The 21,365-nt window shown below is 38.4% G+C and overlaps 1 protein-coding gene across 1 annotated transcript in view; it reads right to left on the bottom strand.

Annotated features, from left to right (window-relative positions):
- Positions 1-21,365, bottom strand: part of LOC103802398 (limb region 1 protein homolog) — a gene marked incomplete at both ends in the record, with an annotated part of 42,733 nt that overhangs the window by 6,919 nt on the left and 14,449 nt on the right. Inside the window, 4 exons of the mRNA XM_009074868.1 lie at positions 1,632-1,704; positions 2,995-3,059; positions 5,500-5,568; positions 5,778-5,904. Of these exons, the coding sequence (XP_009073116.1) occupies positions 1,632-1,704; positions 2,995-3,059; positions 5,500-5,568; positions 5,778-5,904 (334 nt within the window). The remainder of the gene's footprint in view (positions 1-1,631; positions 1,705-2,994; positions 3,060-5,499; positions 5,569-5,777; positions 5,905-21,365) is intronic.

Below are 21,365 nucleotides of genomic sequence, written 5' to 3'. Positions count from 1 at the left end.
CTGTGAAGAAAGTTAACTCTACTTCAGCTCAAACCAGCACAGTAGGCTGATTAGAGCCCTGTGGAACTTGGGGGGATTGCAGTTCCACTTTTCCCTCGGGAAGCGAATCCAGTCTCTCGGCTAGTGGCTGGAGGAGTCACCTGCACACCTCCTAAATCCACATCTAATTTGGAGACACCTACAAACAGACTAGGTCCACCCCACGAGTGATATTACTAAACTGCAATAATAACAACCCTTGCTCAGACTTCTACACAGAAAAATAACAGACAAGCACATAAAGCACCTAAATAATCACGTTCTCTACCTGTATAGCAGAACCCTCTCTGCACTGCTTCCAACAGATACCTGAAAACTATAGGGGTGTTTTTCTGTGTTGTACATAAGCACAATCACCATGACAACATAAAATATTCAGTAACAAATATTTTACAGTTCCTAGCTAACATCAAACACACAGAACAATTATAATTACTCCATCACAGCTTCAAAGACATTCACTGCATGCACCTTTTTGCCTGTATGTGAATGCATATACATACACACGTGTGTCAGTCTAAAAACCTGAGCTTCCAAAACAAAGGTAAACATTACTTTTAAACTGAAACAAAGGCTGATTTTAGCACAAAGAAGTCACTACTGCTCCACAAATTTTAAGCACTGGAATAAAGATGATCACTGTGATTTCTGCTATCAAAGGTACTTTCCCCAACCAAGCAACTACTAAAGGACACTTAATGAGACATCATAGAAGAAAAGATTAAGACAGAAGGCTGAAAAGTGGGGGAGGGGGAAAGCAGGAAATGAAAAAAATTAAGGGTAAAATAAGTCATAAGACAGCACAACAATGGATGTGTCATGACATGAATATTCTTTGGTTTTCCAACCTGAAGCAGTTGTATAAATTGTGGATGGATGGCTTATCCATGCAGTTAAAAGCAAGTCAGAAGACTTGCACAATATGATTTCCAGGTTTATAGAGCCAATACATTTTCCATAATTGGTGCCTGTCATGCTGCAATACCCTTTCTCTTAGAAGCCAAAGCTTCATACTGTTTTTTAAATACTTCAAAACAGAAATACCTTACCAAGAAATGCAAAATTGCAACATTAAATACAAAAAGTCTAAAACATTTTTACACCAAATAGCTCCTAGAATATAAAGGACTGCTCTGATTTTTAATGGATTATCACCTAAGATTCTAAATAATGAACTGACATTAAAAATGAACTGAAATTAAAAAAATAAGCTCATATTGCAGGAAGTAGAGACTCTCACTAATATAAATTCAGTGTTCTTCAGACAAAGCTAAAACAGTCATTTACCAATCCAAGCTATTTTGCAGTAAGGGTGGTGGGTCTGGCCACTACTCAATTGCTTACTCAGTCCAACAAGATTCCCATTAGAACAGATGAACATGTTAAAAACCAAACCAAAGTAAACTACACACACAGAGCCAACCTTGAACACCCCAGTGAGCAGTAAAACATGAGCCTGTAACATTTATGTGCTAAGATGTTGAAATTCTCTATTTTGAGAGCAAAGAGTAACAGTGAGACCAGTGCTCCTGACCAGAACCACTCTAACTGCTGTTTCTGAAGCAGCATCAGGACAGGCATAGCCTACATACCATTAAGCTTCCTCTGAATTGCTTCTTCCTCTAAAGTAATGATATACATCTGCTCATCTAGGTCTTCCAGGATCTGTATTTGGAAACAGAAACATGAACTGAGTATCAGACACTTGTTATCCTGACTGCACTCATATAGTCAGGTTCACTTTGCTCAAGTAACCTATATTTTAAATACATAGTCTACAACTGCACAATACTGATACAAATAACTTCACAAATGATTATTCCATTCTGTTATAGCCTTGTTTCTTTACTGCAATCAAACTTCCTGCTAAGTTTTTATTTCGGGTCAAGGCTCCTATGTTCAGTTTCAATCTAAAGAGGTAGAACAGTACATCTGACCTATACTCAAATCATATCAATGTTCACACTCGATTGAAACAAAAATAAATGCAAATTTGAAAGAAGTATATTAAAACCTAACTTTTCACATAATCCAGTATTTCAAGCAAATATAAACTGCTATCAGAAGCTAAAGTCAAATCAATGAAGTCTGTCTAGCTTACTATCAGGTGTTCTGAGCTTAAAGCTTACAGAGAGCAAAACAGTACATATTTTCTTTGTATTTTCAGGGTTGAACTGTGTAATGAAAAGGAAAACAAGACCTAAGTGCACCCAAATTTTAGTACATACAAACCAGGACACAAGACAGCCAAGCCACCAGATCACTTGTACATGATATAAGCTTCACCCTTCCCTCACAGTATTCAGTACACGAGCAGAAGAGTATCTGTGTATAAAAAGCTCTTACAGATGCCAATTAACCACATCTCACCCATCCAAGTGTACCCCTAGATACCCTTCTTGTTATCCAGCCTTATTTCAGTCTTGTATCCTTTGCTCCTGAACTCAGAACACTTTTCAGGCATTTTCAGAACAGCCACAGTAGGCAATACTGACAATAACTAATACCAGCAGCATTGATATATATTGAGAAATCACAGGAAGACTGTATTATTACAAGAAACAATTTTTCCGTGGAAAAAAGATAAACAGGCTTCTGTACTACATGAAAAATTTTAACCATGTACACAAACGGCTACAGAAATTCTGATGACCTGAAGAGAGTTCTGTAGAATCATAGAACCATCAAGGTTGGAGGAGACCTCAAAGATCAAGTCCAACCATTACCCTGCCACCCTGCTGTAACCCTTAAACCCTAAACCATATCCTCCAGCATCAGATCCAGAAGCTTCAAACACCTCCAGGGATGGTGACTCCACCACCTCCCTGGGCAATCTATTCCAGGATGTGACCACACTTACATGCAAGCATAAGAGTGCAAGCATTCTTGGAGTGCCCAAATGCCATTCTACCTTCTCACAGGTAGCACAGGAGGACACAATTCTGTGGTACTTACTGTCGGCTTCACCAGCAACTGACCCATGACTGTAAACATCCGTGAGAGTCCCACTGGCGTGCATACTGCCGGGCAAAAAAGAGTATGCAAAACAGTCATTTGTAAGTCAAAGACCAATTTTTATTTGTATTCTCAGTGTGCTATTCCACACAGAACCAAACATGGGTTTCAAGAGAACTGCAAGAGCTTCAAGCTCCACTAGAAACTTTTAAACACAATGCGAGCATATGAATTCTGAACAAGACAAGCATCTCTCCCCTCCAAGAGCTTAACTGTGATTTTTTTTTTTTCAACAAGGAACACCATATAATCAGGTATCTTAAACTTGCTCAAATAATTTGTTCAAAGCATGTGGCACCAGAGGCTATGTCAACACTAGTAAATTCAACAATGCCAGGATACATTCCTGGGCAGTAAGACTGGATTGCCTACACTGGTATTTTGCTGGAACTATCCCTAGCATGATTTGCCCTGAGTCAGTTAGAACCTTCCCCAAACAATTCTCAGGTGCAGTTCTAGAGTTCACACAGCCCAGGAACCATTATCACGAGGTAATACATACACAGACACCTTCTGCCAACTGCAAATATCCTGGATGGAATGACACTGCCTGGCTGAGGCACTGGAGAACATCTCAAGCACATGTAATTTATTAGTATAGGTGTAGCTTGCAAAGTCAAGAGATCCCAGAGCTGCTTTGCTCTGAAAGTCATCCTGCAACATCAGTTGATAGTAGGCTCAGCCACCAGATTTTAAGCTATTTTCTGTGAAATAACAATGGGCCCTTTCTGATCCTAGCCTGTGATGGCTTCCAGGAATGGTGCATATATGCTTCCTGGGAGAAAGGCTCCCCCATGGTAACTGAAAATTATTAGTGGAAAACAACAGTTTAAGGAGAACAGCTTTCAAATACTGATATATATATAGGAGACAAAGGAATTTGTAACAGCAGAAATGAGAATATACATTTATAATTTCCATTACAATAAAACAGCATTGCCAGAACAGCAGAAATGAGAATATACATTTATCATTTCCATTACAATAATACAGCATTGCCAAAAAAAGTAGCACATAATATTTTACAGTGAGGATTGCATTTATTTTTGTTAACTGCTGTTTCACTGTAACTACTATGTACTACAGGAAAAATACAAGAGTATTCAAAAATCTAATGAGCTAGTCTTCCTTTACTGTAGGAGAAGGAGAAGAGAGAAGGGAAGTGATGCTTCATATCACCACTCCAGTAAGCTTTACTCAAACAATGCTTCAGCAAAGAAACCAGCAGAAGCTCTACTGCCCCACTGCTGTGTGCTGCCCTTCCAACTACACATATCAAACAGCTTGGAGGGCCAGTGATTCAGTGAACTGCTTGTCTAAGTTACACATAACTCATCCAAAAAACAGCATTTATTCACAATGATGTTGGTGAACTGGTTTACAACAGCCCCAGAATTCATTGTGCTTTCAGCTCTGCTGAAACAAACTGCAGGACAGATGCAGAAGTTTGCAAACCAAGCTCCCATTTTAACATTCAGCACCTCTCCTCAATCACACTGTGGAACAGCCTGCATGAGACATTGAGCACCACACTGGTTTACTTCTCCCACCTCCCTGCAAAGTGGATTTGAGAATCTGCACGTACAGAGAACCTAAGGAGACTCACAAAGGTCTTTTTCACAGACAGATCTGCTTAGTTTTAGGGACATTTCAAATTATCATTCCACACCCTTTCTCCAGAGTGACAGCTCTGTGTTAGCTGTGAACCTATCAAGCTTGGAGAAAGGATGAAGCCATGACAGTCTAGAAGAGATGTGTTCTGTCCTCCTTAAAACTCTTCTGGAAATTATTTAGGGAGGGAGCTGAAATTCTAAGTGGGATTTGGAGCCTTCCATCATCTTTCATATTCCCCTAAACATGGATGACTGAACTCTGGGTTAGGACTAGTTGGTATAAGGCTGGGGTTTTTACTGCAGTTGTTTCAAATGCAGTTGTATAACTGACCTGCAGACTGGCCAGGCACCAGCTCTGATTATGAAACCTGACTGCACTGTCTCCCAACTCCTCTTGATATAGCAACACTTTCAATTACAAAAGGAAGAAAGGTAGTTTACTGAATGTAGGACAAAGTGTTCCAAAATAATTTTCTCTCCATACTACCAACCTCCTGCAGACATTTCATTTAAAAACTGTGCTTTTCTTTGAAGAATGGAGTCTCTATTTTTCAACCACCTGCTTTAAGAAGTTATAAGCTGAAATTATTTTGGTGAGGTATGAAGTTTCTCAAAACCTGAAAATGTAAGGTAGTGTTTGTTCCACCTTATAGTCCAAACCTAACAAATTTACATCTAAATTTAAACTTATTGGGAAAAAAATCCCACACTCTTAACTTTCAAAATCAAAAAGTTTCCTTTACTCTTCAAAAAAAACCCAAAACCAAACCACACACCAATAAAACCCAGGATAAAATCATTCATCCTTTGGAGTAATCAATAAAATACTTACAGAGAAGTAACAAGCATCCCATCAGTGATATACAGGAATATAAATACGGGAGGTAGAATTCCCAGAGGTCTGTAAAGAAAACATTGGGCACAGCCTTAGCTTATTACAAACAGGCTACTTATGTGACAGAATTTAATAGGAGAAATGGTGCTGAATTAACAGAGCTTCTTGACAAGCTTTGCAATACTAACATAGCATACATACATGAAATACATTTAACTGAAAACATCCATTTCTGTAAGACTAAACTAGTGTGATGGTTCTTTTGCATTCCATACCATATAACGACTCCATACTGGCAGCATCATTGTCTATGAGTGCTGAAGCCACCCATACAATTCCAAGGATAAGCAGTGCAAGAAGAATGAGCATTACAAGGGTTTCCAAAATACGTGCTCTGATGCCCTGTGGGCAGAAGAGGGGAGAGGGGGGAAAGAACACAGCCAACAAGTTTGAATCAGATATTTTTCAACATAACAAAATTACAAATAAATAGCAGATCCTTCTGCCTAAATACATACTCACATTTTATCATGTAGACAGAAGCATAACATGTAATGTACATTTGAAAGGCAGTGCATAAAAAAGGAAGTACTTATGGCTTCATAGTGCCCAGATTGCATTTTTCCCCTTAAAACCATCGAAAAACGTTTTAAATTGCGTACGCCTTACAGTTCTCATTAATCTCATTATTCCATAAAGTACTCTTTATACCGTATGATTTTGCTCAAGCATTTTTAAAAGATGGATTACTTTTCTAATACTTTCAGCAAAGAAAGTGGATTAGCAAATTTTTATCTATGATTCCAATCAAGGGAATGGAAAGCCAATTATGGCAAATAGCCAAATGGCCCAGCCAGCATTAAACCCTGTGCAGGTACAATGCAGCAGTTCCCTTAGAACACATTGTGCAGCTGCAGCAGTCACAGTCTGCAGAGCCATCCAGTGCACAGAGGCAGAACTGCTCCTGCTCCTGCTCCTGCCACTGCTCCAGCCCTGAGTGCCCCATCCAACACAGACCACAGCATCTGCTCGACTCTCAAAACCTAACAACAGCTGAGTCTTAGATTTACAAACATAAATTACCAAATAACACACATAATCACATTTATTTTTTTTACTGGTTTTTAGCACTACATACTAATTTTAAGCAACAGAATAATTGGGACTCCTTCAGTCACCCTGGCCATGAAAGGACCATCAGATTACTGTACACATAATGACATTACTTTTATTTTTCTTCATTTGCCACTGTACAGCTCCACAAACAAATCCAATCTCGTTTCTCACCGTTTCACACCAAGCTGAGCATATTCCACTGAAAAGTCTACTTTACAGTGGAAAGCAACTTTATTGTTTGTCTATTTTTATCACCTCTTCCCTCGCTGCTTAACTAACAGGGTAATCTTTACACAGCATTTACTCTGAAAATTGCACTTCCTACATAACTAATGAATGACAATCTCAGGCAATCTATCCATGAGCACCTATCTATCCCAGCACATCAGTTCCCCCCCACCAACTGTCCTCTGCAGAACAGCTAAGGTAGCATGAAGGAAAAGCAGGCCCAAAAAAAAAAAACCAAAAACAAAAACAAAGAGACATACACAACATTTCCCTTAAGTCTGAAGTGGGCAAATTAAGTCCAAATCCATATAGAAGCTCAAACAACCAAATTTCAAATCAAAGTAGGACAGGATTTGATACAGTTTTACTCCTAAAATGTATTTTGTATATAAGAACAGCATCTTTGAGGTTGTTAAAAGTTGTTTACATGTTATTCTTGTAGTGCTCAGAGACTAGCTTTCAGTCATCCATGAATTACTTGGACGGTGAGCATCGAAATCAATCCAAGTATTTGAAGATGAAATAGACACATATTTAAAGTTTTGAACTCATGCAGTAAGTTACCAGGAAACAAACAGCTTACAGTCTAGGTACTGAGCACTGATATAGAGCCTTTACTTTACAACAGAAGAAAGGCAGAGGGTTAGAAGAAAACCCAAAACATTAACAGCCACATGCACAGAGATCTCCTCCAAGCTTTCCAAGTAACTTGAAGACTTCTTTCCTTGCCTAGGCAAAGAAAACCAAAGCTGCCACCTGGGTTTCTGAAGGCTTTATCCACAGAAAGCAGATTCCTTATTTCTCTACTATGAGACATGCACAAATCTCAGCCTCTCTCACTTCAATTTTCACAGTAACAGATTCTTCTGGACAAACCTAGAAAACATTTCGTTTGACATAGTGACCTTAACACCAAATCCTCCTCCCTTGAATTGTCAAAACAGATGAAGAACAAACAGACTGTGATGGAGATAGTCAATGTAGATTACATTTTTTCATATTTTCTGCAAGTGTTCTCTGAAGACAGGTAAAATTAAAACAATACAAGTAACAATCACTCAAAAAAGAAAAGCTCACAGCAAGTACTCAGAGATAACCAATGCTTTTGGCCAGAAGTACCATTAGCACGAACCAATCTTTGTATTACACAGCACACATGCACTAGGACTCAGACATAGATGATAATTTAAAAATAGCAATATTTTTAAGAACTTCAGTAAGGTAACTAGATAAAAACATTCTGTCTTAGGCACTAATGAATACCTGGTAACAGCCCAGTATATAAAAATACAATTAAGACACTTAAAGCATATAGGTAAATATTTAATCTCAATTAGACACCCATAAGACTGTGGTCTACGAAAACATTAATGTTCCAGGCCCATTAGTTCATACTTACATACATTTGTGTACCTGCCAAATAGCTGTTACTTGTAAGTAAATGAAAGGTACAGAATTTTTCCCCCATGCACACACACAAAAACTTTGGAGAAATGCAGAATGGCTGAGGTTGGTAAGGACCTCCAGAGGTCAACTGGTCCATTCTCCCTGCTCAAGCACAGACACCTAGAACTGGTTACCCAGAACCATGTCCAAGTGTCTTTTGAGTATCTCCAAGCACGGATACTCCAAATCCTCTCTGGGCAACCTGTGCCAGTGCTCAGGCACCCTCACAGGGGAAAAAAAAAATATTAAGATGTGAGCCTTAGACACCCTTCCTACTTCTAATTTTGCTGAGAATAGTTTTGCTTGCTCAAGTGAAAAATTTTAAGCCTGAACATTACCATGAATTGCGTCGCTGATTTAAGAGCTGGGCAAAAATCTGTACTCCCAGAGAGGAAAAAAAACCCAGGTAAATATAAGCAACATGGCATTTTATTTCAATAAAGCAAAACTACACAAATAAACCTTGATACTTAATGCTTTTATTTTCTTCCTGAGCTAAAATGGTTTCACTGACAATTTGGTTTTGCCTTTAAGACTGCATCTTTTCACTTCTCTCCCACAACCCTGTTGTATTACTCAGATTTCTTCGATGAACCAAACACTGTGGTTTATCTTCATGGCAAGAAGACATTGCCACTTCTGAATCACATACTTGTTGCACTTTCTGAATCCATTTACTCCTCACATTTATGTATGTCTGTCGAAAGGAGCGTTACAATCTGCCATCTTCAAAAACTGGAAAGTCAAATGAGCTTATATAAGTACATTTATTGTTCTTGTTCAGTCTACACCACTATCTGCCTCGAGAAGAGAATTAAAAAATTAGTATAATATGAAAAAAACACACAGTGTAGGTAGGCTGTGTTACTTCAATTCAGCATTCTAAGCAAGGAAAAAGAGTCGCACAGCACTAAGTCTTAGTGTCAAAAAAGTGACTGCATTTGAATCAATTGGAAGAGCCCTTTGATTCCTCCTCATCATCAGTGTGCAACTGGAAAGAAAGGAATCCTTCACCACTCTAAGGAGGTGACTTACTCAGCAAAGTGTGTGTGCACATGTGTGTATGTAATGCACATGGAGCAGGTAAGGGAAGAAGGGGAACAGTCACCTTTTACGTTGTAGTTTTTCAGTTTGATTGCTTACTCAGGAGAAATCGTATTGCATCAAGTTTTTCAGAAAGTGGTTCTAGATATCAGCTTTCAGACCTGTATTTGGTAACACTAACACTACTTCATTCTTAACATGTCCTCCAAACCAAGCATGGATTGCAAAGTAAAGCACCAAGATACCTCCAGTGAGGCACAAAAACTGGTTTGCAGCTATCCTATGTTCCAGTACTTAAAGAAGAATTCAAACACAACATACAGACTGAAACAAACTATAAATATCTATATAGTTTATTAAGGGTGGACACAAGGAGAACAACCTCAGCACCATATGAATTAAAATACTGAACTGTGTTTCAGTCCAGCATTGACTTATGGTCTGCATAAATTTCTTTATAAGTCAAAAAATGAGAGGGGTGTTATTCCTGGGATGGACTCAGGGCCATTGTCTGGGAAGCATGAACACCCTCTGCAATTTGAAGAAAGGTGGCACTTCTCTTTTAGTTTTAGTAACTCCACTTGAAAGTATTTTTCAATGAAAGTATTTAGAACAAAACATCAACTGTCATGGCATTACAAGGACATAACATCTTCAGTAACTGCTGAACAGGAAAACAAAACACTTGCAACAGCCTGCAGTTTCCTCAAGTGAGTTTCAGATTATCCATGAGGCAAAAGCCACTTCTGCAAGTCCATTCCCTGTGTGGTTCCCTGTTGTCCCTAAGCAGAAGTTAGGCATCTTATAGGCTGACTCGACACGAGTCTCTTGTGGAAAATGAAAAAAAAAAAAAAAGTCAACAAAACTTTTTGAACTGAATTACTATAATCCAATAGAAATTGTAATTAAACTGTTTATCAAGAAAATGGGAGAAAAAAACCTGATAGATTATATCCTCAAACACCTCCACTTTGTTTTTAAACTTCAAAGTTTCACAGCTTAGAATCCACAGCTCATCTACATTTTTACTCAGAGCACACTTTCAAAATCCATCTAGTTCTTTCTGTGAGCACTTAACCAAGTGAAGTATTTTATTAAAGATGTTTAACACATCAATCCCAGCAGACTGGAACTTGCCAGAAGCCCAGTAATATCTGTCATCTCCCCTGTACACTAGTGGGGGAGATTGGGAAAAAAAAAAAAAAGGAAAGGAAATAAAAAGAAAAGAAAAAGAGCATTTGAAGCTCTCAAGTTCTGCCTACAAACAAAAGCTGTCCTACAAACACATTCTAAGGATCATGTGGTTGCACAACCTTAGAGATATCTGACTCTCAGACTTCTAATTCTCTAAAATTCAATTGTCAAGACATTCAGAAGTTTTTACAGTTTAATCCTCAGCTACTTATACTGCCTGGAGCTCCAGGCCTAAGGGTTTGTGTTTCCAGAAAAGCCCAATTCTAGCAGATAAGGTTTTAATTGTTCTAGAAGTGTCCTGACAAATTTTTAATTACCACTCTGGAAGGCATCATCCAAATCTTACTATGTTTCTTTCCTTTTATGATTAACACACAGATAAGTCATCCTGAATGACAAATAGCTGAGAGAGATTAAAAAATAGCACATGTCCAAAAAAGGCAATTCTTCAGCTGAAAAGCCCAATTAAGTACAAATGGCAACAACAGTCCTGAAGGGATAACAGATGTCATACAAGAAACTCAAACAGTATAATTGCTAAGGAAACCACCTCTCCCTCCAGTACATTTGTGTTAAGAGAGATGACTATTATGCCACTTACAACACATTAAGACTTCTCCTGCTATGTATGCTCACACAACACCTAGAGGCTGGTTTTCCTTTAGAAGAGAACATGTCTGGTGATAAGTTTCTTACAGCTTTTCAATAAGGAAAAGGAAGATTTCTTGATAATGGTGGCAGTAAGAAGTGTTGGGAGGTTTTTTCCCCCATTTGAAACTCTAGAACTACTCTGAATTACACAAATAAAACAATACAAAATGCTCTGCCATTAAGCTAGCACAGATGACAAGTGGAACCCTTGATCTGCACCCTGGTTGTCCCCAAAGTTTCAGGTATCTCATAACAAGCAGTTAGCACAAGAAATCTTTCCTGACTCAGGAGGACAGTGCATAGGCAAGAAACCTCCTGACTGCTCCATTAAAAGACCCATGTAAAGCCTGGAAAGGCTTAAAAGGAAGTTTCTGACAACTGCCATTCTAGCAACACTAAGGTAAAACATGCACCATATTTCAGGAAACTCATTGGGGAATACACTGTTATCTTCTGGGCAGCAACACAACCCTGTGCCAGGAACTCACATGTTATTTTTTGGGAAAGAAGTATTACAAAAATGAAAGCAATCAAGCCATTTTTTTCCAATTTGTGCTCTGCCAGATGTGATTAGAAACACAAATCTTGTTCTGCAGAAATTTAATTGTAATTTTTAATGCTTTCTAATGCTATATGGATTTTAACATATACATACAGATATTTACCAAGAGTTCCTATGTTCTGATGCTGATGAATGAGCAGAAAAACTGGCAACATGTTATTTTCTCTTTCTGCAAGAGGCAAAACACCTGATAAAACCAAAGAACTGCAGCCCCAAGCTTAACTCAAGGAAAAACATTCCTCTGCTGGAACATTACCTGGCTATAGTGATTTTGATGAACACATTATTAGCTCCTATGAGATAGACATTTTTGGAACTATATCACCACAATGTAGGACAAGGAATGGCTTTTGTTAATTCCACATTTTAATTTGGTTGCAAATTGTGCAGAAAAAAAAGAAAAATAAAAACTCCTATTAACAATGAAGTAAAAATTACATGTTACACAGAAAACCAGAGAGTGCTAACTAAGTTTCTATGGTGCTGAATATTTGAACACAGTTCTGCTTGGACATCTTGACCTCTTGCAAGGTAAGTAAACATCACTTTTTACACCATGCCCTGACCCATGGGGAAAGCCTGGGAAACATTTCTGCAATCATGGCACATTTCAAGTACTCATGATGCCCATTGTTTTCACATGACAGAAAGGAGTTTTAGTAACCTTAAGGTTTGTTCAGTGTGAGGCTGACTGCAACAAACACACATGCTAACATCTGCAGGGAAAATGAAGGCACTAAAAATGTGAGAACTACAGGGGGGTATAAGGTCAGTAGTGTTGTATATAAACACCAACTACAATTTTAGCATGCAACACCCCCTTTCTTTTTCTTAATTTGTGAGCTTGAGTGAGGAGATCAGCTTTAAGCATTCTACCCATTTCTATGGTTAGACACTAGGCTTGGAGGAATCTTTGTTCCAGTCCATTCAAGGCAGTGCAGAAACAAGTTTCTTAATAAGTCAAGGAGACCCATTTTGCATCAGGTAATAAGAAACACATGCTACGTTTAGCACATCAATACACAAATTACTGAGTCAAAACCAGAAGCTGTAGTTTTAGGAAAGCTCAGTTCATTTTAAAAATGTAGGTGCTAATGACTCAGAACCCTCATGGAGGGAGCTAAGAAAATTTGAATCACAAAATAATATATCTTTATTTAGTAGCCTAGTGAAGAGGACATCCATCCAGGATGCAGTATATCCACTGGAGTGAGTACTCTCTTAGAGAAAACATATGCTCTCTTCTCCAGGGTCCCAAAGGACTATCCAAACCAGTGTTACAGTATATTTTGGGGTCCATATCCACCAAACTTTGCTGCTGACACCACTGCACACAAATAACTCAGTGAAATAACTCAATAACCAAGATGGACTCCTTGCAGACTCACATCCTCACAACTGGGATAAAGAACAGTTCTTTCTCACTTTTCCCCTAGGATCTATTTATTTCTCAAACACAAGGTGGACTCCAGTGAGAATGATAATGAGAGATTCAATTATTGCAGCTAAAGCACTGTTTCAAATATGTGGATTCAAATTACTTAAGGAAAGAGCATACCCCTGGCTCTTCCATATTTAGGTACCATTCTTGCAGCCTTAACATAGAAATAGCAAATTAGAAATATCATTACTTCCAAATACATACCAATTTCTTAAAATGAGGAAAAGCTAGACAGAAAAGCAGAGAAAATGCAAATACATACTAGCTGGAATAAAATAATTACAGCCTACAGCTGTCAGATATATGCAACTACCCTGATGCAGCCTGCCCTGAAAAGGACAGATGCAGATCTATTGACACTGTAGCAAAAGCATACAGCCCAAACCTTCTGGGGAGAAAGGAACTAAGAAGAGAAAGGATAAACACAGTAAAACGATGACTGTCCCAATGTTACCCCTTCCCCAACAAGTTTATTCTTCTGTTCCATTCCCTAGCCCAGCCCTCACTAATTAGCACTTAGATGCTCCCCTCCCTCCACCTACCAAGTTTCCCAGACTTAATAAAGCCACCTGCAACAACAACATGGGAGCTGTGGGATTTCTGACACTGAGTCTCCTCCACTCCTGCACTTTTGGATCCAAAAGAATCTTCCCTGCTAGACTAGTGTAATAGGAAGATATATAGAAGTTTTCCAACATCTTTGTAGTTTGGCAGAGGATTAAGCTAAGTAAAACAAAAGTATTAAGAAAGACTTGGAATTTGTGATTGTGTTTCTGGCAGAAATAAACTCTGAAGACAGTTCACAAATGCAAATTACACATAGAAGCACACAGGCCACTTTTACTGAAGTAAAATAAAGGAAAAAAAAGAAGAAAAAAACCCAAACCTGAAGTCATATCTATTATTAACTCTCTGATAGGGTGAATAAGTTCAAGAAAAAGCACACTTCTAGGAATTGGCCAGCATACCACAATACTGAATTTCCTGTTAATAAACTGAGAAACCCTTCAAAAAGCTACACACACAAAAAAAAAAAAAAAAAAAAAAAGGTCTAAATATCCTATGGTTATCAGTATGAATAAAAACCCACTGCTATTAGAGACCGAATCAAAAGTGGTATTTACCTAGTAAAGTTCCGTTTAATAAAAGTCCAAAGTTCCACCTTGGACTTCCAGCAGGCAGACTTTGACATTTTTAGGACACTGATTGACAGAGTCCCTTAGGAGTCAGTCCTGAAGGGTAAAGGGATTCAGGAAGGCTGAGAGTGTTGCAAAAATGAATTGTTAAACATTCAGGCGCAGGCTGTCCCTATGTGTAGGAAGCCAATTTGTTGAGAAAATGGACCAGCCTGGTTGAACAGAGAACTTAAGATGGAGCTTGGGGAGAAAAAAAAAAAAGAACCTATCATCTCTGGAAGGAGAGTCAGATAAATTGGGAAGACTATAAGGAGGCCAAGGGGTCATGCAGGGAGAAGATTAGGAGGGCCAAAGACCAGATGAAACCTGATATAGCCATTAAGGTCAAAGACAACCAAAAAAGTGTTTATGAATACTTTGGGAGCAAAAGAAGCATCAAGGAAGGTGTCCACCAGTTGATAAATGCAGAGAGTAGTGTAGTGACAGGGGATGTGGATAAGGCAGAGGTACTCAATGCCTTCTTTGCCTCTGAACGTCAAGACCAGTTGACCTCAGCGTACGCAGCTCCTAGAGCTGGAAGTCAGTGCTGGGGAGATGAACGAAGCCCCTGTGGTCCAGGACAAGATGGTTAGTGACTTGCTATGCCAACTGGACACTCAGAAGTCCATGGGCCCAGATGAGATCCACCCTAGGGTAATGAGGGAACTGTAAGAGAACTCGCTAAACCCCTCACAATCATCTACCAGCAGCCCTGGATAACTGGAGAAGTTCAGGCTGACTGGAAATTAGTAAACACGACACCCATCTGCAAGCAGCGTCAGAAGGAGGATCCAGGGAGCTACAGGCCTGTGAGCCTAACTTCGGTTCTGTGCAAGGTCATGGAGGAGACCATCCTGAGTACTATCACACAGCACATAGGATAAGCCCAGCCAACACAGATTTATGGAAGGAAGGTCCTGCTTGACCAACCTGATCTCCTATGACAAAGTGATGCACTTAGTGGATGCAGGGAAGGCTGTGGATAGGATCTATCTGGACTTCAGCAAGGCATTTGACACTGTTTCCCACAGAATAATTCCAGAAAAACTGGCCGGTCGTGGTGTGGATGAGTGGACTCTTCAATGGCTAAAAAACTGGCTGGATGGCTGGGCCCAGAGAATTACAGTTCATGGAGCTAAATTCAACTGTGAATTAAAATTAAACCTGTAAAATAGTTTTAAATTTTCATCAGAAGTTCATAAATAGACTTGAAATAAAGACTTTGCTTGTCCTGAACAGTCACTACTTGAAGACTCAAATGAAGACATGGACTAACATGAAAATACTCAAATGTTAATAAGATATGCAAAAACCAGCCATTTTAATATAACAAATCACCATCCTCCAACAAAACCAACAGCAATTTCATGTTTCTTACCATTTAACAAAAGAAACTCAAACACTGAGACAGGAAGATGCTCACATTGACTCTTGAAGCCTCTAACTCAGACATGCCAAACTCTTAGAGGGATCTGCATCTTCCACTGACTAAAACAGGGACCTTCTGGATCCCCTGAATCACAGCCATTTCAGGGATCCTGCATGTGTGAATACTTCCATCCAAAGTATGGCAAGTTTTTCCAGCTTAAATTAAATAGTTACATGAATTTCAATATAAATTGACAATAAAACAAAGAAATGCATCTCAGGGTTTTTAGATACACAGCTATCACCTCCCAGAAACAGAAGGGTCAATAGAGGGCTTTAAGAACGCTCTGTCCCAACCAAATCTATAAGCTACTCATTTCTGCCTGAAAACAATCTTAAAAAGAAAAAAGAAGTATTTTAGAACCCAGTGCTTCAGTTCACATTAATGGTAAGTGAAGAGATTCAAGCTTAGCATTGGTACATCTGTACACTTCACAAGTAGTAGAAGTATTTAACATGTTTATTTTTGCTCATGCAGAACTTCGTAAGTTGTCCTAAAACCAAATATAAACTCTAACATAAAAAAGCCACTCAATTAATTCACTAAGGGAGCAGCAGAGAAAAACATTCACATCTTATTCCATTTGCAGGATTCCAGCTAGATGTTAAGGCTTTTAGCAAAGAACTATGGAAATTCTACAAAGCATAAGCATGTTACATACAGCACAAACGTGCGAGGCTCAGGGCAACGTAGGCGTGGGGAAAGCACACAAGTTCAGCAATGCATCTTGTTCCTGGCTCAGATGAGGTGGAATAACTAATGCTGCACTGCTAGCTTCCAAAACTTAAGTAGTTTTACAGATGACTCTCCCTACTCATAATGCATCACCTAATGCAGTTTCTCCCAGCAAGCTAGAGAAGTCATGGTCAGAAAACCACATTTCGAAATAACACATTAATTTTCTTTGTGCAGTATTTTAACCCCAATATTACTAATAATCCTTGGTTCATCTTGTTACTCTATGAATTTCCATAGCCTGGATCCATGAAAGTGTTGCAAGAACACAGACTAACCTGACATTTTGATTTTCTATCTACCTTACAGAGTTGGTCAAAAAAAGTAACTACAACCTCAACCCCATACACTACTGTGGAAAGGCTGAATCACGGCTCAGCTAACGAGGTGGAAGTGAGGCAGGCAGTGCAGAAAAGCTATCCCAAATAATCTCTACCATTAGCTATCTCCTGGTAGCCTCTTTTTTTAAAAAAACTTACACTGAGGCCTCTTTAAATGAAGTACGTTCTAATTTATGGAAGCAACCAACTGACACTTAACTACTTCAATGAAACGGAGCACAGATCACATCTCATCACATCTTGATCCAATGTGTGCAACAACCAACATCCACTTATTTCCCCCTCAGGTGACCCCAGATACAGAACTCTTACATATATTCAGCAAACCACAGATCTCCTTATGCTGAAGTAGAAAAGACAGATGTCTGCATATCATGCCCCCAAATGACTTAAGCAAGAGGTCTTATAAAACCTTATAAAATATTTTACATATCTACAAAACCAAGTTCCCATTAAACCATTATTCCTCATCAGACAAGTTCCTGATTCTTGAAATTCTTCTTATCTTACTCTTACTAGACAAGTTCCTGATTCTTGAAATTCTTATCTTACTTTTACGGAAATATGACATGGCCTTAAGCTGATGAATACATACTTGTTTTTTACCTGTCCTGCACAGCCTTTGATTCTAAGTGTCTAAATACAGATATTTAGACACAGAAAAAAACAACCCAGGAAAAATCATGCTGAAATCAAGGCTCTGAAATACAAAAAACAATACAACAGCATTCCCAACCTCTTTTGACCTACCTGTAATAGTTTTCATGTTCTTACTGCCTGTAATGCAACTTTGATTTCTGTCCTTTCACAACAACTCTAAGACAGACAGCCCTGCAATACAGACAAAGCTATTTCCATCCCACACTAATATATAGGAGAGTTCCATATTTGAGTCACAGGTTCTCCAAAGCAGCCCAAACTCACAAAACTCTTTCAAGACTAATTTGCTGAGATACACCTGCAAGGTAAGAATATTTATTTTTCCCCCCGATGGAACTGCAAATGAAGAACCTTGTAGCATAAAATTATAACTTTAACATGCTTTCAGAGTTTAGTGTAGACACTTGTCAATGTACTAACAAGCATGCTAAAGCCTTCTCATCTTCCCTTTCCTTCTCATCTTCCCTTTCCTTCCATTTTACAGGCTCTTCTCAAACTTAGTATTAGAAGGGCCTGTCCTCTACATTACAAAGTACAAACACACTCTACATTTAGGCATGTACATGCTGTTTCTGAGACACCAGTGGAAGCAGGAGGCACACAAAGATTCAGCATATGCACCATACTTAATGCAAGATTTACCATTAAATAGTCCTTGACTCTGCACCTTACATCTTACAGACTGTGTTACAGGCTTGCATAACTGTCAGCTAAATATGCTTTTATTTTAGCAGAGAGGAGGAAAACCCCTGATCAAGCTACTTGCCAAATTAGAATCCCAGAATAATCAGGATCTGCTTCTAAACAACAACAAACTAATAAACATTCAGTGGTGTCATTTTAAGGGACCCCAGTATAAAAGACTGGACTTTATATCTGAACTTAAGATGTTAGCTTATGTCAAAAACACAAACCCACACAGCTGCCTTTGAAGTGACTGATTAAATAGTTTTTGTCTCTGGTATTACGAATGGAATGAGCAAATGGGTTGTAATATAATGTGCAATAATTCAGTTACATACTACTAAACATTTCATAGAGATCAGACCACTAAAGTCTCAGTTCATGCTGAATGATTTTATAGACAAATAAATATGAGCTTAAATGCCAAATAAACATCCAGTTAACAGGATACCATTACACATAGTGGCCTGTGGGTATTGCAGTTGGAGATATACACGAGCACAAAGCACAGTCAAATGCTGCTTCCAAGCAAGGTTTAAGATCATTGCACTTATCAAATTACTTTTCCAGAAAAATCACAACTAGTTTTAAAAACTGAATGATTTTAGAGATAATTTCACATTGGGAAGTATTCCCAAGCCACTTATTTGCTGGTATTTTGCAACATAGGAACAATTGCTTTCCATGGAAAAGTGCTTGAGATAAGCAAAACAGTTTTCTAAAAGTAAATACTCCAAAACTAATTGGCTTCGTCACATACTGAAAATGTATTTTACAGTGCTCTACACCTACAGTTGCACCAGAGTCCTGCTGGTACAAACAGCAAGGCTAGGGAGCACAACTTTTCTAACAGAAAAATACAGAAATTAGAATTTCCATACCCACCAAGAAAGAAAAAGCAGCAGGTTATCACTTTTCATTTTATTTATTACTGTGTTTAGTTACTTGGAGTTTGCAAATACAATGCACTGCAACAAAACACATCAGAAACTTAAGCTTAGGTCAGTCTTATTTCATAGTGACATGCCTAGAGAGCTAGTCACTGCTATTGATAGATACAGTATATCAAATCAAATACTGAGGAGATGGAAGACACACACTGTGGTTGCTCAGCATGGTAACAATAATTGACAGCAAAAAAAGAAGTTCCAAGAAATGTTAACTTTTGTAAAACTTCAATCTTTCATCCTCCCCACAAATAAGTAATTCTACTTACAAAACACATTTTTAAAAGCCATGCTCCAGTGAGAGAGAGGGAGGGAAGAAATCTGCCTTTAGGAGCAGAAACTATTGCATTTCACTATTTGGAAAGGAACCTACAGCCAAAGTTTTCCTTGCACAGGCTAAGCTGCAGCTGCTAACACAGGGCAGGACTTTGCAGCCAGGAGAGCCAAATCTTTATACAGTAGCAAGCACTAAGCAATAAATGTTCTGAACACTAGTCTAGCTCACCTGCCTTCAGCGTATGAATAAACATTTTTTAAGTTTACACCAGCATTTTTAAGTGGTGTTTTTTATTAAAATAAGCTCAATGAGAATTTGGGAAGAGCTATGAAGGAAAGGCAAACGGAGAGACTAGCTGACACATAACAATAGCTGGTGAAATATTACTCTTATTTTCTGTAATAAACACCAAGATCAAAACATTACACAAGTTAAATTTCCTTGAAAGGTTCCCAGCAGGAGTTTTCCTTTTTGTTTGTGCAGTACACGATTTCCTCTCACCCACAAAAAACATACCAAGAATGTGCATGTGCCACTAACACTAAGCAGCACTTCCTTAATCACTCATTTCAAACAATTTATGGATGATCAGTGGCAAAAACGAGCAAAAATAATGAAAGCATGCAATGAAAGCTCATTGAGACAAACCGGCTTGGACTTCCTACTCATTTCTGTGTCTCTTTAAGATGGGGGTCTGATACAAATTAGCCACTGGGAAAAAAGTCATCTGGTCATAAAATACAGTACAGGGTCACTTTTATGTAAGTTTGCCAAAAGGGACATAAACCAGGACAATTTCAAACTGTGACACAGGATAGAAGTATATTAAAAAAATCTTTGTTCCTCCTCCATTGTGCTGTCATGTTGCTCAGCTTTATAGATGTTCTGAGCACCAGCTCTGGCCTCTTCGCTTCCACCTGGTCTACCTAATTAATTAAGCAAGGAAGTTACCTCAAATTTTTGTACTATTTGTTTTTATTATCATGCACTTCTTTTGATGTTCCAGGAGTTAACCTCTTAATCCACAGACTCTGTGTGTTGTGTTCTGAACATTTTGGGATGTCTGGATAATTTGGATAATTGGTCAGGATGTTGCTGTCGCTCATGTTAAACTTTATGCTAGGACTTCAAGTTCAAAGATCAGTATGAAGGTAAAATACTTCATATAAAGCCTTTTTAAAACTCTACACTCGTGATTATGCAATACCCAGTTATTCCAGTTTCTCACGGTGGTAAATTGCACTATTTGTATTTTCTTGCAAGGAAATTACTCTTAAACCTCTTTATCTTTGCCAGCTTCTAATAAAATACAAATTTCTGTTGAAGTTACATCAAGAGAAAGCATATTTTAAAGATCAAAAAAAAGGTATAGCAATTATCTCCTCCAAACTGCTTGCACACAATTTTCTGTGCAGTATGTTATCACACACAGAAACACCAACATTGTGCCCTACAGATGCTCAACTGCAAATACCACAATTCTTTTTTGGAGAGAATGATCAAGAATGAGGTTAATTCTGACATGAAGAAACATGGTTGGAACCTTTCTTTCCTAACTATACTACTCAATCCGAGCAGGTCAGTGACAAAGAACTGAAGGAGTATCTAAAAAAGAAACAGAACTTTATGCACAGATTCTACAAAGGAAGCCAAGAAGAGCACAAAGATATAAAGCAGTTTTTAATACTGATGCAATAGGTTAAAATTGTATCAGGTACTCCAATAGCTCAGTTAATAGCACTGGCTAAGGTGTAATATACCACAGTGATTATTTCAAACTTATGAAAAACCTGATTTACATGGGTGCACAAAAATACATGTCCATAAAGCCACAGGTGGAATATACCCATATACATACAGATATGCATATACACCTATGTGTATCATACACCTCCAACACTGGTTTTATCATTATTGTCCTGATATCAGAAAT

The sequence above is a fragment of the Acanthisitta chloris genome, unplaced genomic scaffold (genome assembly GCF_000695815.1).
Source record: "Acanthisitta chloris isolate BGI_N310 unplaced genomic scaffold, ASM69581v1 scaffold13615, whole genome shotgun sequence".
Taxonomy (NCBI): Eukaryota; Metazoa; Chordata; class Aves; order Passeriformes; family Acanthisittidae; genus Acanthisitta; species Acanthisitta chloris.
This window is presented reverse-complemented; position numbering and strand designations above follow the sequence as displayed.